The 18,866-nt window shown below is 47.2% G+C and overlaps 1 protein-coding gene across 2 annotated transcripts; it reads right to left on the bottom strand.

Annotated features, from left to right (window-relative positions):
* Positions 1 to 5,769: 5,769 nt before the first annotated feature.
* On the bottom strand, positions 5,770 to 18,294 carry MLANA (melan-A). Of its 2 annotated transcripts, none has more exons than XM_070431627.1 (5): positions 18,233 to 18,294; positions 16,360 to 16,459; positions 12,198 to 12,294; positions 7,139 to 7,252; positions 5,770 to 6,061 (listed from the first exon to the last, which is right to left on the bottom strand). In XM_070431627.1, the coding sequence occupies exons 2-5, from the start codon at positions 16,434 to 16,436 to the stop codon at positions 5,993 to 5,995; spliced, it is 357 nt and encodes a 118-aa protein (XP_070287728.1). In that variant the 5' UTR covers positions 16,437 to 16,459; positions 18,233 to 18,294; the 3' UTR covers positions 5,770 to 5,992. The 2 variants fall into 2 exon arrangements, with proteins under 2 accessions (XP_070287728.1, XP_070287729.1); XM_070431628.1 differs by lacking the exon at positions 18,233 to 18,294 and adding an exon at positions 17,691 to 17,762.
* Positions 18,295 to 18,866: the final 572 nt, after the last annotated feature.

Genomic DNA, 18,866 nt, shown 5'->3' with positions numbered 1-18,866 from the left:
CTGTCAGTTTAGAAAGACCATGGATTTCAGGGGGAAGTGGGCGATGTTGAAATGCATTACATTGTACATAGGTGGTCCTCAATAAATGAATGTATGTATTTAACTATATTAAATGTTTTTTAAAATTAATTTGAGAGAAGGAGAGAAATACAGATGTGAAGAGAAACGTCAATCAGTTGCCTCCTGTCTGGGAACTGAACCCACAACCTGGGTGTGTGCCCTGACTGGGATTGGAACCGGCAACCTTTCAGTGCATGGGACAGCGCTCAACCAACCGAGCCACCCGGCCTGGGCCATGTGCTTAACTTTTAAAGTAAAACCACCCAGAACTGTTTGTCTTTTGTTGAAAATAATTATCTAAGTCACTTCCAGAAATAACTGAATTACCTATTGGTCCCATTTTAATCTCAGTGAGGGACCTAAATAATTTATTAACCACTAATTCTTTTCTAACTCCTAAATTCAAAATTCTGATAATGACCTTCGAGGCTCGGTGTGATCTGTTGAACCTTTTAGAGTGAAGTGCTCCCCTCCTCCTCCTCAGGGCTTAACAGACTCTCCTGTCTTTTAAGTTTCTGCTTACCTCTCCAGCTTCATTTCAACCTACTCTTGCTCAGTGTACTCTAGTTTTTTTGTTTGGTTGGTTTAGTTTTTGGTCCTAGAAAGTTTGAGACACCTCAAGGTCTTCCCAGATGTTTTCTTTGACTTAATGTTCCATTATAGGTTCTCATCACATCCTATATAATAAAGATGTAATATGCACATGGTCGTTAGGCTGTGAAGCGACCACCGTGTAACGACTGGGTCACGGATCAGCAGGAGGGTGGGGCAGTGAGCTACAAGCGGGCGGGCGTCGGACAACTACAGGAGGGGGCAGGGCAGCAAGCTAATGGGGGGGGGGGGGGGTGGAGCTACAGGAGGGCAGCAGCGAGCTACTCGTGCGCAGGACTACTAGTATTACATAACTTCCTCTCCTTACCATACCCGAGCCAGCAGCATATTGCAGTTACAGATTGAGGTCATAGATTGAGAAGGACAGATCACTCCACAACTGTATTAAAAGTACTTGTATGCACTTACGTAATGCCAGCCCTAGCTGGTTTGGCTCAGTGGATAGAGCATCGGCCCTAAAGGTCCCGGGTTCGATTCCGGTCAAAGGCACGTACCTCGGCTGCAGGCTCCTCCTCGGCCCAGACCCTGGTCAGGGCTCATGCTGGAGGTAACCAATTTGATGTGTTTCTCACATCAATATTTCTGTCTTTCCCTCTCCCACTCTCTCTAAAAATTAATGGGAAAATATCCTCGGGTGAGGATTAAATACAATGTTTATATGGATCTAATTCTAGAACATTAATGAAATGGTCTAGAATTTTAATAAAACCATCTAGATCCTCAAAACGCTATCTTAATAATGATTCAATGATAGATCCTCCCTTCCCCCAACTGGTGGGCGGAGTATGACGTAACCTGCAGCCCGGAAATACCTGAGTGACTAACCATGTACCTTATATGGACTATACATTGGACCACCAATCCTCAGCTGCCAAATACCCTAAGCCCTTGTCCTATATGGAGAATGCAGTAAGCCACCAATCAGTGTGCGCCGAGTACACTAAGCCCCCCACCCCCTTCCCATTCCGCCCCCTCAAAAGGTGTGCCCACCCCTGCACGTGCTGCTGTTCTCGCCTTGCGGGACAGCCCGGCAGGTCCTTCTCTAACAAAGCCTGGAGTCCTGGTTTTCGGCCTCTCTCTGGTTTTTCAGATTCCATTAAACTTCAATTTGAGCAAATGTAGCATCAAGTAAGTAAAATCAAACTGAAAGAATAATTATCTAAAAATTATTTTTAAAGAGAAAACACGTCCTTTAGAAATGGAATTGGCTGCTGTAAACCTGAATCAAACCTGCAGGTGGCTCAGATCCCTGAGTCCTCACAGCTTGACCTCTCCTCTGGGGACCTGATGATTTAGGGAGTCAGCTGATGCTTCCTGGCCTCTGCCCAGGGCTGCAGGTGGGACAGTGGGGGCCACTTGGGAAAAGCTGGAATTCAAACTTCTTCAGCCAGTATTTTGTCTGTTGTGATCCTTTTCTTTTCTTGTCTCTGAGCTTTCTCTCCGCCAGGCTGCCATCCACCTTACCTGAGCTTTTTTCTCATGGGAGGCAATCCAGCTGATCTTCAAGGAAGTGCTTCTTTCCAACTGTCAAAGCCATCTTCTTGTAGGAGCCGTGCTTCTAATGTATATGTATTTTCATATACTTCGGGAACGTTCTTCCAGATTGCTAAGCGGTAAATTCTTTCCTCAATTGATTTTTTGCAAATCTCCATTGCACATGTTGTTGACTAGTCCGGCAATATTTGAAGTTTTTGAGTCTCACTTGCAAACTATTTTCAGACTGCAAAGATGTTTGTACAGTTTGGACACCGTTCATTTGAACTGTAAGTGGTTTGTTAATTTAAATTTCTTCACTTAACTTTTTAAATAGTCCTTAATCTTTCTCCTTCAAGTCTTTTCAAAAGAACACTTAACAGGATTGGTATGTCCCTTCAAATTGACGTCTCATTGACAGTGGAGGGGTTCTCATTTGTTTAATTTTCTCTGTCTGATTTCAGATAGCCATCAACCAGGTAATCATTTCTGAAGAAAGCAGGCAGACTTATCTTCATCACCTTTTCAGAGATTTTAGTGGGCTCTCTTTATCATTTAATGCCTCTCTCGTTGGTGTTTTCAAGTTGTCAACTTTTTTTTCCCCCTGTTTCTTCATTTCCCACTCTCTCTTTCATCTTACAGCTTCTTGGGATAGCAGTTTGGGGCATCCTTCAAAATGAGTGTTTTTATCCAGGCCATCCATGATTTCCCTCCGAACTTGCTCGGCATTCCTCAGAGATGGTTTTATGATGTTTCGTCATCAGTCACCTGAGAGAGAGGAATTTCCATGCATTTTCAGGTGACACTGTCAGTCCTTAAAGCCATGAAATGAAAGTGTAGGGGGCTTCCTGTTTTCTGTCCTTTTTTGGAAAAGTGCTGTACTATTCTCAAGTGATGACCGGAGCTACCCAGATTTGTAAGTGCTACCAAACTCAGTACTTGTAGCTGCAGAGGACCCGTCTCCGCTAGAGGTGATTGGGGCTTCGTTGGTTTGCCAGCTCCTCACGGACTTTAACCCAGGCGGAGAATATTTTGGCTGGCTCTTTTTCCCTCAAGTTCGCCTGCTCTTTACTCTCTTTACAATCAGAGAATCCATATCAGAATCTCCTAGGGAAACCATAGAGACTTGGGCCTTGAATCAAGCATCAGACAACACCTGGGGGCTGAAGTGGGGCCAGGAGAAGGAGGGAAGACCAGGTTCTATAAAACAGACTCACCGCACAAAGGGGAAGTGATATTATTTATCCAGCGCATTTGGACACAGAAAACAAGGGTTGCAGCCAGAGGAGATCCTCCATGAGCTCTGGCTGCTCTAGTCCTGACCTGTTCCTGCAGGAAACCTAGGAGATCAAAGTCATGCCATGCCATTACCCACTAGGCCCACAAGGTCGTGGCGGGGAGGGGTGGGAGGGAGCACGCTGCAGTAGAGGACACCTGTGTGCAGGGCCCTGGGTGAGGCTCATGCTCTTGTGTTCAAGTTTCCTTGGGCAACAGGGAAGCCTGATCCTACCTGCAGAGGTCACAGGGACCTAGCTCCCCAGGAGGCACCCATCTAGCCCTCATTTGTGTGTGTTCCATCCAGGTGTGCAGGGGCAGAGCAGTGAAGGGCCTCAACAAAGGTATTACTACCAGCCCTGGATTTCAATGTCAGATTTGGCAAAGCCTTAGCAGTTCACGGATTTTCTGTGGAGCCAATTTGTCCTCATTCAATCCAAGCGTTCCTAGATGAGGGAGACTCTTCCACTGGTGTCTGTGACCCAGGCTCCTCCCATCATGTGACCCTGCAGTCTCCAGCTCCTGGCTCCCAAGGTTGTCCCACAATTGGCCCTCAATCCAGGGAGTCGTTTTCAAACATGTGGCTGCCTGTGTATAGGGGGCAGGTCCTTTTGGCTGAATCTGGCACCCCATATCTATTCCTTGAAACAAAATCTCATTCTTCTATTTTCTTTCTGGCAGACAGCTCAACCTCCTTGCCCATTGCCTGAGACACTGAGAAAAGAGCCATTTTTTCCACAGCCTATGAATGTGCAGGTTAGGGCTCAAACTAGGACTTTCAATGAGGAAAGGAGCTGCCCAAATGCCTGATGGAATTTACTTTGTTTAGAACTCTTTTTTGTTGTTGTTGGAAAAGGGTGTGGGGGGAGGGGACCACAGGGATGGGGACAGGGCTTATTTTAAGTGGTAAGACTGGACAGTCAGAAAGGGCAGGGAAGTATTTTAGTATTTTGTTGAATGACTTATATATAGATATATAGAGATAGATAGATAGATATAGATATAAGTGAATTTAAAAATATATATATTTGTATTGATTTCAGAGAGGAAGGGAGAGGGAGAGAGAAAAACATCAATGATAAGTGAGAATCATTGATCTGCTGCCTCCTGCACACCCCACACTGGGGATCCAGCCCACAACTCAGGCAAGTGCCCTGACTGGGGATCAAACTGTGACCTCCTGGTTCATAGGTCAACGCTCAACCACTGAGCCACACTGGCCGGGCGAATGACTTTTTTTCAATGTGTGTAATAAGTCTCTTTATTCTGTGTTTTTTTTCTCTTCCGTACAATTCGGTCTTTTGTAGGAAATGATGCAGTTCGGCTGCACTGGTGTTTCCAATGACACAAGACGATTTTAGGTGTTTGGGTGACTCAGCACTAGGTAACACTGAGTCACATAGTGAGAAAGTCATTTCTTTCTCCTGCAAGCCTTTTCATTATGTTAAAAGCTTTTCTCCGGCTCTTGCTAATCTCCCTCATTAATAAAGAGAGCAGATCTCAGGTTGACAGTCTTCTGCAACCACTAGTATCTTCCTGGGTTTTAATAAGAATAATTTGCTTTCATTATCTTCATGTTTATAGTTATCCTCTACTTATGAAAAAAGATACTATTTTCCACTTAGGGTGAAAATTTGAGCCAATCATTTTAATGAGCTGGCTGAAAAAAAATATTAGATAAATAATAGTATACATGATATGTAGATGTCAACAACAAAAAAGTGTAGTGTTGCCAGTAAATAACGACACTATTCCAGAACCTCTGAGTCTTTGTGATTTCTCCTATATGCTCCTTTGAGAGGAATTTGGGAGCCCAAAGGAACTGAATTGCCATTGGGACATTTAAGGAGGTAAGACGTCAGCCGAACTACAGTGGCTTTGACTTATTTAAATTCTGACACCACCTTCTGGAATAACAGGAAATTCTTGTCATTAATTATAACATTGAGCGCTGAAATGAAATGAGATTAGGACTGTGTCTGTGTTACTTAGGAAAGAGGACCTCCGCACTACATTGCTGCAGCATCTTGGAATCTCAGCAAACAGAGACATTGCTGACACCTTCCTGATCAGATGAGGCTGCCTGTGTCATCTGGAAGGTCAATCAGCTCTTGGTCTTAAACCTGTAAAGGTATCCTTTGCGAGCACTCCATAACACAAACTCACCTGTTAGAGTTCAGTTCAAGAGATTGCTTCTTGAAAAATCAGAATAGTAGTTGGTTAGTTATTAGCCAAATTTCAACTGAAAAGAAATTGAATGGTCCCAGAACACACATTTAAATTCTGTCCCTCCAGAAATAACACCATAGATGTATTTAGCATTACTACTGGCACAGATAGTATCATGCCTCAAAATGTTTATTGACAACATTTTTCCATTTTAATATTTTTCATCATTTCCCCAATTAGTATTGCTAGTTTCCCTACTAAGAATTTAGCACTAAGCTTATTGTTAGGGATGATGTACACTGTTTTTACAGCATCCCGAAGCAGGACATTAACTGTCCACATTCAATGTAATCCAAAGTGTGAGGCGAATCATTTCGGCATCTCTCAGGGGCCTCGCTGGCTCTCACAGAGAGTAAGGTGGTGGGGACTGCTGAGCGGAGAGTTTCTCGTAGGCAGGTGGGGCATTGGGAACCTGGGAGGACGAGAAAGGAAGAATAGGGCGTTGGCCACAGTGCATGTTTCTGGGACAGCCATTAAGTAACATAACTCTACTTTTTCTCTGGACTGAACCTTTACGTGTCCACATCTAATTTCCATCCAACAAGGTAATCATAGTTACATTTCACAAGTGTGCATGTTGAAACATTGTTGGGGCAAGAATAGAGAAAAATAGGGCTAAGGGCTTTTCAAAACCTCAAAAACTTACATACAGGGCATCTCCCAAAAATGTATGCACACTTTAGTAGCTGATAGCTCAATTTTGAAAATGTATTTTAATAAACACTGCCTTTATAATTATTCAAAGTGTGTGTATAGTTTTTTGGGGACACCCTATATACCTAGAATATCCTTGTCAGTAGAAGTCCCAAGCCCTAACTAATGAGTTATTGAACCCTGTTTGCAAGCACTAAATACATTGCATTTTTACTGCAGGTAAAATTAATCTTAATATATTTCATTTAAACCCACATATCAAAATATCATTTCAACATGTAACTGATATAAAAATGATTAATGAATTATCTATGTTCTTTCCTCATACTAAGTCTTTGAAATCTGGTATGTAGTAGAGTGCATCTTAATTCAAACTGCTGTGTTTTAAGTGCTCAATAGCTACATGTGGCTAGTGGCTACCTTATTGTGTAGCACAGCTCTATACAAATAATAACAGGTCTTTTATTTTCTCCCTCAAATATATCTGTGTTCAGGACATAGACAAGTATACTAAAAACATAAGACAAAAGGATATTGTATCCAGAACCAAGTTCTTCCTTTGGATCCTACATGTAAAGCTGTCATTGTTGACCCTGGAAAATCGGTATGAGCGAACACAGTCTAAGAACATTTCTGTGCTTCCCTTGTTTTTTACCTTTCTTATTTTTCATTATGATAAAATAGACAAAATTTACTATTTTAACTTTTTAGGTGTACTGTTCAGTAGTATTAAATACATTCACATTGTCCTTGCTTTTAAAATAGGAATAATTTTATTCATTTGAGTTAAAAGCAGCCATACACGAAAACACCAACATGCAGGATCTCAACTTACCACAGGTTCATAATTGTTCTCTAGAAAAGGCAGCTTGCTGTCCTGGTGACCAAGTCCCTCACGTAGACATCTTCCTGTAAAGGTACCCTGAGTACCAACGTAACGGCTTCTGCCCTGAAATGTGAATTCATGAAGATCAGTGGGTGAGAAGAAAAGATTTAGCCCATTAAAGAAATGAGAAAGAAGGTGACGTTTTAAGATTGGCTTTTAATCCTGGTTGTGCCACATAATGTGTACCCCCTCAGAACTCCAGTTTTTGCATCTATAATATGAAAATCACATCATCTACCTCTCAAAGCTGTTGCAGGAGTTAACTAAAGGTAAAGCACCTAGTGCAGTGCCTGATACCCAGTTGTCAATGGCTTTTGTAAAAATATTTTTTCTTTATTTCAGAGAGAAAGGAAGAAGGAGAGATAGGAATATCAATGATGACAGAGAATCATTGATCAGCTGCCTCCTACATGTCCCCCACTGGGGATCAAGCCCACAACCCAGGCATGTGCCCTGACCAGGAATCAAACCGTGACCTCCTGGTTCATAGGTCGATGCTCAACCACTGGGCCACACAGGCCAGGCTCAATGACTGTTTTTAAAGGGAAGGAAAAAAGAATGAATCTAAAAAGATGAACTTCAGAATGAATGCAAGTGGAGTAGATCAGAACTAGTGAGGCAGGAGCTGGTATGACAGTGAAGACAGGCATCTGACCATATGCCAGCAGGGACAGACGCTATGTCTGCCTTTTGCATAATAACAGCAAAATATCTTAAACACTCTGAACGCATGTCCTGTGATAGAAATACTGAGGCCGTGGCCCTGGGCTTTCAAGTCAAGTTGCAATAATGATGACAAGTCAGTCTATGGCTAAGCGATGCACCCTGAGGTATTGGCGGGTGGGGGGCGGGGGGGGGGGGTGGTGGCTAAAAGCTTAGTGCTTTGCATAGGGTTAGAGGGTGATGCTCTTCACCCCTAGAATAGAATGGCAACAGTTTGTACAAGACAGAGACACAAACTAAAGTAGAGACTGCAGGAGCGGTCCACCCTGGTGAGGTAGAGTCTTTAATCACTGATAATGTTAAAAATTGCTGGCATTTTGTGATAATAAAAAACAGACTAACTTTTAGTTGCTTTTATTATTGTTCAAGTCTCTACAACAATGGTTCTCAAACGTGAGCGTGCATCAGCATTCCCTGGAGGGCCTGCTAAACACACTGCTGGGCCCACACCCAGAATTTCTGACTCAGTCAGCCTGGGGTGAGGCCCACGAATTTGCATTTCTAATAAGTTCCCAGGAGATATTGCTGGGCCAGGACCACACCAAGAACCACTGCTCCACAGACAATGCACCTTCTTATTGCCTGTGCCTTGTGCAACTCAGCTATACTCAGAGGGACCAGGCAGGTGATGAAGGGGGTCAGGTGAGGCCATAGGAAAGGAGGGAGTGTCTGTCCCATCTGAGGGGATAGCTACTGCAGAGCTGCCAGTTTTTCCCAGATCTTTTGATTTTTTTTTTAAAGAAACTAGAAATCAAGATTTTTATGTAAAATGTTACTTTCAATGTTAGCACCTAATTCAATTTTTAAAAAGACAGGCCCAAACCTATCTGTGGGCCACATCCAGCCAGCGGGGTGTGAGCAGCGTGCTCTGTGGCTGAGGGAGGCTGGGACGGGGAGGTGTGCAGGGGATCTGAGGCTCCTGGGCTCCTCTGTGGGCCCAGGCACACCACGGGGGTCTGTCTGCCAGGCTGCATGAGAAAGGCATCCAGGCAGGTTTCCCAGGGAGGAGGAGTGTTAGGAGCATCAAATTGGACGAGGCCAGACATGGATTGGGCTGATACCTACACAGTCTGCAGGCTGTAAAGTAATTTTCCGAAATTCCAGCCTGAACAAGGACCCTAATCTTTTTTATATCTATTATTTTGTGTGTGTGTCTTTTTTTAATCCTCGAATGAGGAATGAGGATATTTTTTCCCCAGTGATTTTTAGAGAGTGGAAGGAAGAGGGGGGAGAAGGAGAGAAACATCGATGTGAGAGAAACACATTGATTGCCTCCTCAAAGAGCCCTGACCCGAGGGGAGGGATCGAACCTGCAACCCAGGTACGTGTGCCTGTGGTCAAGAATGGAACCCACGACCCTCCGGTGTTCGGGCTGACACTCTAACACCTGAACCAAGCCTGCCAGGGCTGTCTCTTTTTAATCAAATGTTAAAGAAAAAATAATGTCAAACTTACCCAGATGCTTTCAGAAACTAGGAAAAAAAGGAACACATCCCAGCTCCTTTTTTAAAGGGTTGTATAATGTTGATATGAAAAGCAGACAAGGACAGTGGAGAAGAAGAGAAAATATAATCTAATCTTCCTTCTGAAAGTATGTGCAGAAATCCTAAATAAACATAAGCAAATTAAGGCAAATATCCTATGTCAGCTGTCTATCATTACACAGCAAACATCCCTAAATGCAGTGGCTTAAAGCAATCAATCACCCAGAAGGGCCCTAATGACATGACCACACAGGGAGGTTCTGCTTCCCCCCCCACCTCCCCCTCCCCCGTCACCCCAGATCCCAGAGCTACACCTCAGAAAAGAAAAGTAAAATAATATTTAATGTGTCTCTCCCTTTACTCAACAATTGCTTTTCTTCTTTTTCTTTGCTTTTCAGATCTCTCACCTTCCATGGTGTCCATGTTAAAATGAGGGTTCCTGGGTCTCGCCACCAGAGCTGGCCCCAGGATCTGCATTTCAGCAAGAAACCCCAGTGGTGGGCGTGCAGGAGCCCCCGGCCATGCACAGAGAAACAGACGCCACAAGACATGGGCGCAAACTCCGCTGTCAGCAGGGGCCTCAAAATGCTCTCCAAGGATCTCAAGGATTGTGTGCTAAACTTCCAGGTGAAAGAGTAAAATCGGTAAATACAAGAACCAAGTTCCAGCGCCTTACAAATCATTTTCCCGAAGAAACACATTGCTGCAAAAAGCAGTCTTTCCTTTCAAAGGATGTGTTCCAGGTCTAAGGGGAATTGTTAGCCAAGGGAGAAATTTTAGATCTTAATTCCAACCAACCTTGCTACCATGCTGTGTTCAGGGAAAGTGGACATTCCCAAGCTCAATGAAGGTTGCTAAAGGCGGAGTCACTCAGACACCCACAGTTTGCATTTATTGTCATGTATGTACTTCTGTTTTAAAATGCAATAGAATCACCAAAGAGAGACAGGGAGGTGATTATGTAATCAAATGCAGTACTTTTTTTTTTTTTTATTGCTTAAAGCATTACAAAGGGTATTACATATGTGTCCTTTTTTTTTTCTTTTTTTTTCCCCCTGCCCTTGACAAATGCAGTACTTAATGCCCTATTTTACATCATCTTGCCTACATTTCTTAGACTGCTGGTTCCCAACCTAGCATTTCAGGAGTTATAAAAGTCTCAAAACAATATTTTAATATTAATTTTAAAAAATATATGACGGGGAGCATTTTTAGACAGTCGGGAAGCAGGGAATATAAACACATAAAAATTCCAGAAACCGCACGTCACTGAAGAAGGCCTATGGAGGCATGGCCGGCTGGACTTGAACCTCACCAAGCAAAATGTTCCCAGTGCCTGAGCCCACAATGTTAAGACTCTCTTACCCTTAAGGTGAATGAGTTCAAGATGAGAGTGTTGAAGCAGAAAGGAAAATTTAAAAAAATTAAAAAGAAAAAACATTGTCTTTTTGCCCAGAATCATCTAGCTAGCAACTGTGGACAGTTGGAACTGCCCAAGCTTCCTAGCAAGGAGGAGAATTCGAAGCTACAGCCCTCACCTTCCCCTCTGCACCTAGGTCTGCCAAGCCACGGCCTCCCACCCACCCCATTCCTCCCCTCTATCAATCACAGAACCTTTTCCTCGGAGAGAGGAATCCGACTTCCCAACATCTTTTATAAAGATAAATGTTTTCCATTACGTATCAGCCTCAGAAACCTTCGGATCTGTAATACAAGAAAGAGTCAGGAGAGGGAGCGAGAGAAGAGAAGACAAGAAGGAAGAAGGAAAGAGAAGGGAAGAAAGGAGAAAATACAGCTCTCCTTCTATTCCGTTGCTCACTGCGGATAATGCCTTTGGATGCTTAGGTGCTAGGGTGCTCCCTGGTTTTGAAGCCAGGTTTCTGAAACCTGTAGTTTTTATAGTTTCGAGACTCAGTTGATGGTTTCCATTTGTGGAAGATCCTGCGGCCCCAAGACTGAACTGTGTCACTTGCTAGCTTCCTGATCATAAAGGTAAAGAAGGAAAAATCCTACTGGCACCACATCGGCCATCAAAGGAAGAGGGAGCCTGTTAAACACCTGGTGGGCCTTTGTGCTGCTGAGGAGGGAATGGCTACCTCATTGCACTGATGGCTAGGTGGGTCCTGGGTATACTGGGTTGCTTGGTAGAGCGGAATTAGAATTCCCCGGCAGCCGGAGAGGAAAGGGGTGAAGACAAGGAGAGAGGGGCAACCACTAAGTGGAGCAGCAGACGCAGTGAGGATCCCCAGGCGGGTTGGTAGGACCTGGAGTGTCTCCTTGCTGCTGTTTGCTGTGTAAGAGGACCACAAGCCCTGACCGGTTTGGCTCAGTGGATAGAGCATTGGCCTGGGGACTGAAGGATCCCAGGTTCGATTCCGGTCAAGGGCATGTACCTTGGTTGCGGGCACATCCTCAGTAGGGGGTGTGCAGGAGGCAGCTGATCGATGTTTCTAACTCTCTATCCCTCTCCCTTCCTCTCTGTAAAAAAATCAATAAAATATATATTTTTTAAAAAGAGGACCACAAACCTGCCCTGTGCCCCCCAAACTATCAGTGCTCAGCACACACACGGCCAGCACGGTTTGTTCTGAGTGGGACCAAAGAGCGGCCAAGTTCCTGGTTGGGGTTGATGTGGGCAGAGGCCACGGAAGAGTTGTAAGAAGTACAATGTAGAGAAAGGGCCGGGAACCAGAGCTAGAGGTGATCATGAGAATGTTACCCCATCGCCCAGAAGTTCAGAGGAAGAAGGGGAAGCGGGGCCCCGGCCCTGGATGGGTCCCAGCGGGGGGAGCTTTACCAACCTTCAGGATCCCGTATCCGTTTCGTCTTCTACAATACCAGCAGCCGAGGAACAGCACAAGTCCCAGGATCACCGTCAGGACGCCAATCCCTGCGATCCTGGCCCAAGAGACAGACAGATCCAGCTTGGTACTTCCTCCACACTGTGACCACCTGTTCCTCTCTTCACAGGAACTTGCCAGCCCAGCACAGCACCACCCAGTCCCCAAGTAATTTCCCGCCACATGGCACACCGGGCAGCCACCAGGCCTCCAGCACTTGCATCCAGGGGCAGCGCCTCCTCTAGGAGCTTCTCAGGTATGTGCCAACAGGAGCCGTGCTACCCGGCATGGGCACGCGCACCCAAGTTCCTGGTGCAGGAGGTACAGTAGCAACTGACCCTCCTGTGGACAATATATTTTTTGAGGCTGAATTATCTTTTCATTGGGGCTGGTTTAAATCATTTCCCCCAACTATGAGCCCACAAAAAGGAAATGGAAATTAGCATTGACTGACCATCCACTATTAGCCAGGTGCCATGCTAAACATTTCAGCGGTCGCCAACCGGTGGTCCACGGGCCGCTGGTGGTCTGTGAGGTCCGAAAGGCTGGCGACCACTGTTCTAGATACATTAGCTTATTTAATTCTCACAACAGCCCTGGAAGGCAGGCACCGCTTACCGTCCCCATTTCACAGATGAGGAAATACATGCAGAGGTTAAGTGCCTTGCTGATGGTCACACAAAGATAGCATGGGATTTGAACTTGACTCCCTTGTGCCCTCTCAGCCCTATCCGTCCCCCATACCTCGCTCCTTGCCCATGTCCTCTCTCCCTTCCTGCCTTGACTAACACATTCTCCTAGGCTCAGCATCATTCCTCCCAGTGTAATGGCAACCCATGCTGCCTTCTCTCACAGGCCTCCCTGTGGGTGATCACTGTGTGCTCACCTATTTCTTCTAGACATGGCAAGAGCTCCCAGAGGCGTTGTGTGTGTGTGTGTGTGTGTGTGTGTGTGTGTGTCTTCAATGTCTAGAACGAGTCAGGCACATAGGTGTTTCAAGAAATATTTCTTGAAGCTGGGTGAATGGATGAATGGATGGCCAAACAAATTAATAAAAAAAATGAACAAATGCATTATGGCTGATTACAAATTCATGATCCATAACAAAATCCATAATCCATAACAAATTCATAACACCACTCTCTCTGAAAAATGAATGAACAATTTAATGTCTTCTTAAAATAACTAACTATCTAAAATTATGTGGATTTTTGACAAAATGTGACTTTAACCTCTTGTGAATCATTGGCACTCTAGTGAGAATACAGGGATCAGCAACATACCACAGAGCAGGTTTGGGTTTGGGATGGAGAGAGTTAATAAAGAGACAGAGAGAGCTCAGAAACCGGGCCCTGAGGGCCTAGAACTGGGGCATTCTGACTTGTAGGACTAAGAGGTCCAGGAGACTATAAATGTCACAGGGATGCCGGAGCCCAGCCCAGCCAGGACACGTGTCCTGGGTGTATGCTCGGCGAGGCAAGCTGCTGTCGGGCCTCCACTTGCTCCAGGAATTCAGGGCAGGTGCTTGCTGCTTCCTCTGGTCTCCCCTGAGGGACTAGAAGGGGCATCTGAGAACGGAGCTGGCGGGAGGCCCCTGGAGCAGCTGAGATGAGAGGTCTGGCCTCTCGGCCGGTCTGGCTGCCAAGTCAGAGAGGCCAGATGACCCCTGGAGCCAGGCACTCTGTGGCTACTTGGTAAGCGCCTCCCAGCTGGCCGGCCGGGCGGGGATCACTAAACAACACAGCCCTGGGCCCAGCCCTGGGAGGAGCATCCAGCTGCACCTGGAGCAAAGCTGCAGCCTCGCTGAGAAGGGGCAGGAGCCACGCCAGCCTCCTGGGCCCTGTGTCCAGTGTCCCCCTCCAGGCCCCGGGGCTCTGCTTCTTCTGCGTAACATGGCCAGCTCACGGGCACCTGCCTGCCTTTCCACTTCACAGCATGAGCAACGGCAACAAACTGGAGAGTGCAGAGTCCTTTACCTGCGACCTGCTAGCAGTGGTTCTCAACCTCCCTAATGCCACAACCCTTTAATACAGTTCCTCATGTTGTGGTGACCCCCAACCATAAAATTATTTTCGTTGCTACTTCATAACTGTAATGTTGCTACTGTTATGAATCGTAATGTAAATATCTGATATGCAGGACGTATTTAGGCGACCCCCGTAAAGGGATCGTTCCACCCCCAAAGGGGTCGCGACCCACAGGTTGAGAACCGCTGTTAGAGAAAGGCTCCCCAGAGCTGGGCGGTGATGAGACAGAACAGCTGCAGCAGAAACAGGGTCTGACTGAGAGACCTTTGCCCAGTGCCACCGGCTGCACCACCACCATCTCAAGTCCCTGAGGGGCCAGGGCCCACCTCCCAGGGGGATGGCAGGGCAGGATACAGCTCTGACCTGATGCTGCAGGCCAGTCCTGCACATGCAGCCGAAACCCCCCACAACTCATCAGCATCTCCACCACCTTCGGGGCCACTCCCTGAGCACCAGTCTGTGCCAAGCCCCCCACACATGGGCTTTTATTCCATCTTCGTGGCAACCTCTGAGGTAGGTGGGATATTCGTTCCGCAGCTGACACCCCAAGACTTCAGGCTGGTACAGTGCCTCAGGTTGCACACAGGTCAGTGGCAGGACCAGCTTCCACAGCGACTGGCCCCATGTACCCAGCGCGCACGTCTAGAGTGTGGGCAGACCCAGCCCCCCTCGCCTGGGCCGGTGCTTTGCCGATCACCCTTCCGGGAATGGAACTGCCCCATGGAGCGAGCGGTGGGCCCTGTGACGAAGGCAGCTGACTCCATTCCCAGCGCTGGTTCCACCGCCAGGTCTGCGGCTCTGCCCTGGACACCACGGCACAGAGCGAGCTCTGTGCCCGCTTTCACACACAGTCACGTTGCACTCACACCCCCAGGGACTGGCCCAGAGCGGAAACCACCAGCCTATGCCGCACACCAGGAAAACCCACCCCCAGCTGGGCTGGGCCTCAGTGTCACCCCAATACCTCCGCAGAGGAGTCGCCTGAGATGTGCGAAAGTGCAGAACCTGCCCCCCACCGCCCCAGCCTCTCACCCCGCCCCCCCCCCCCAACCTAATCAGCCTCTCCAGTGGCGTGGTGGGCCTAGGAAACCGCATCTCTTCAATCATGTGACCTGTGCCCTCACGCCTGACGCTACGGAGCCTGTTGAGTCATCATGCAGAAGCCGAAACAGCATCCTACTTAACACCATGTGCAGTGTAGCCCCCAAAGAGTATCCTTTAGCTCTTGGGAGAATTTTTCAGAACATCTGCCCACCCACCCCGATGACCATGCGGGACGTTAGGAAACCCACGGGGCCTCGGGGAGATGCTCCCTCGGTGTCTGGCTGGGTCTGACACTTGCTGGCCCTGCTAGTTCACTCTAGGAAGGATTTGTCAACAGCTCTTTCCCGAGGGCGAGCCGGCTGGCAGGAGCTGAAGAGAGAGTTCCTTGTCTGTCTTGTTGGAACCCCCACTCAGGGGGCGGGCTCCCCTCCTGCCGCCACACCCAGACCCGCCCAGCGTCCCCGCAGCCAGTGTTCCCATGACAGCACTTGCTCTTGTGAAATCATCCTCGTGCCTAACTCTCCCACGAGATCATAAGACCTTTTTCAAGGGAAGCATAGCATCTTGGGCAGCTTACACAGTGCTTCGCTCTTAGAAACGCTTCATGGATTCAAAATACCAAACGCCTTTCCAGAGGATAGTCATGAAGCAAAGGTGGAATCACAGACCTGCCCTTCATCCTCACTTGCTCTTTGGCAACTCACCTTTGTTCTGCCTGCAGACCACCTTCCGGAGCCTGAGAGGCGTAGACAGAACCTGACCTGAGGAAAGAGGCAACTTGCTTCCAGACATGTTTTTTGGCCTGGGAACCCACAGCAAAGGCTGTAGAGCCAAGAATGCAGACCAAAATGGCCAGAACCAACTCTTTACCATTCCTGTCCCCTTGCCTGTTCAGCCTCAGAGAAGCTGGTGTGAGCCCCTTGTGGGACCACAGGTCTCCTCGCTTCATTGCCACTGTTTCACTCTCTGGAGAAATAGAGACTGGAGAGATTCACGGACAGGCGTGTGCCGGCGGAATTCAGAAGCTGTGTGAGCAAAAGCTTTGAACTTACTCTTTAGCTGTGATGTAGGAGTGGCCGTGCCCTCTCCTGGGGTACCCATAGACGAGCTGGGCCTCTTCACTAGGCATCTTCACGAGGGACCACAGGACACCTAACAGCAGAGGCACACGGCATCATGAAACGCATCCAGGGCGTCCTCCTCCTCGTCTCATAAAGACCCCACAGACACTCCCGCTAGGTGACAGGAACGACAGCAGGGACCTGGTCTCTCTTGGTGAGAGGATGTGTACCTGCTTCCATCCTTGCTACCAAGTGGAAATGGCTCAGGTTTCTAACCCCTTCCACCAACTGAAAATTAAGTTCAAAGAAGAAACAAAAGCAAAATGCTTTCAAATTAAGTTATTATTTGGGGGAGGGGGAGATGTTCTTTATTTGCCTTCAATTTGACTCTATGCAGTGGTTCTCAACCTTCCTAATGCCGCGACCCTTTAATACAGTTCCTCATGTTGTAGTGACCCCCAACCATAAAATTATTTTTGTTGCTACTTCATAACTGTAATTTTGCTACTGTTATGGATCGTAATGTAAATATCTGATATGCAGGATGTATTTTCATTGTTCACGACCCACAGGTTGAGAACCGCTGCTAGAGAAACAAGCAAAATGCATTTTTATTATTCCTTCCTTTCCTTGGCCCAAGACTGTGGTTACTAACAGGAGTTATTTCTCTTGAGCAGTGTTATCTGATATCAATCCTTGGACACATAGGAGGCTATGGTGACCTACTGTGTGTGGCCATGCACCGCACCCTCCCAGCCCACTTTTCAACAAAGAAAACCACCCCCTACAGGTGCCTGGTCTAATCCACATTCACCCCCCAAAATGGGCTGAAGAAGCCCATAGCTTGACTTTCGTAATAATTTCTTGTCCCTCCCGCTGAAATCAATTTCTGCTTCTCCCTTGTTCAAGTCTCATGACTGGGATTTAAAATGTGTGTGTGTGTGTGTGTGTGTGTGTGTGTGTGTGTGTGTGATGCCTGTGTGTGTGTAAAATTTAATCTATAATTTAATCAAAAATTTAATCTATAATACAAATAGACAAAAAGCTCATGAACTGCAGTGGGCGTGATTAAAGTGTGCTTGTTAAAACCCAACAGCGGTTTCTCTTCTCCCCTTGCTATTATGTATTTTTCTTTCCTCTTATTGTTCTCATGCATTTCAAAGGTCTGGTCCCCACAGAATTATATTAATGAGCCTGTTTAGAACAGCGGGAGAGAAGTGGGCGGCAGAGTGGAGAATTCACCACATGACCCCTTCCACAGGGGCATTCCCTGTACAATTAGCCCTTCCCAGGGGTAAAAAAGACATTACAGCTGAACTCACTGATCAGCTCAGGGGAATAATGTAGGGGTGAGCCCCGTGTTCAAAACGACAGACACGGCACTCCGTTCATTCTGGGTTAACTTGTTGTGATGAAGCTCTGCCTCCAGTTCAGAGCCGTGGGGAAGCGGGGAGGGACAGCAGTGCCCCTCCCAGGAGAAGCAGTCCTTCCAGCGACAGACGCTGCTGCTCACAGTGGGCTCTCCCGGGGCCTCTGCTCTGCTGCTAGGCAGTCTCTGGAGAGCATCGAGGAGACTTTATGAACCTTCAGAAGTTGGAGAATGACAAACACGGAGGAGGTCTGTGATGGCCAAACATCAGGGAGGCGATGAGGGAGGGTGGGGGGTCACCAGGCCCCCAGCCCTGCCCTGAAGGAACAGGCCTCCCTGTGCCCTGGGACCCTGGCCCTGCCCTGAAGGAACAGGCCTCCCTGTGCCCTGGGACCCCGGCCCTGCCCTGAAGGAACAGGCCTCCCTGTGCACTGGGACCCCGGCCCTGCCCTGAAGGAACAGGCCTCCCTGTGCATGAGACGGCAATGCTCTTACCTTCTGGATGGGGTCGTCCTCCGACTGCAGCAGCCCCGTGTGTGAAGACTGCTTCTCCTCTCTTAATCTTTCTTTTCCTCCCCCCTGGTCTTGAGTCCCATGTTAGTCATGAGTTTGGATTTCTGATGGGGTCATCTGTGATTGCTTAATTGGCGTGAATGGAACCAACTTCATTCCTCCCCTCAAAAAGTCATGGCTCACTATGGCTTCTGTTTTCCTTCATCCTGGGGAAGCCATTTATTTCCAACGCTGGTCCCCCCTCTGTAGGGTCGCTGGTTAAAATACAGGATGCTAGTTGCGTTTGAATTTCAGAAAAACAATAATTTTAGGACTTTAAAAGTGATGAACTGTGGCTCATTTATTAGTATAAATATGTCCCTTTTACTGAACGAGATCTAGTTTTACTGAAGAGATTATATTTATCTATCTAACATTTCGATGGAACGGGGCCCCTCACAGCCTCCCTCATGCAGCCTCCAAGGGTTGAAGAGCCTTCAGGCTTAGACCTAGAGCCCATGGAGGCCCACCCCCTTCTGGTCGAGAAGAGGAAATAGAACACCCCTAAGACTTCCGAAGCTGAGCTCCCTGATTTCGTTGTGATGTTCTCAGAGATAACTGTCCCCGGGGAGAGGCA

The sequence above is a fragment of the Myotis yumanensis genome, unplaced genomic scaffold (assembly GCF_028538775.1).
Source record: "Myotis yumanensis isolate MYYU_CA2020_CCGP unplaced genomic scaffold, mMyoYum1.0.hap1 SCAF_12, whole genome shotgun sequence".
NCBI lineage: Eukaryota > Metazoa > Chordata > Mammalia > Chiroptera > Vespertilionidae > Myotis > Myotis yumanensis.
This window is presented reverse-complemented; position numbering and strand designations above follow the sequence as displayed.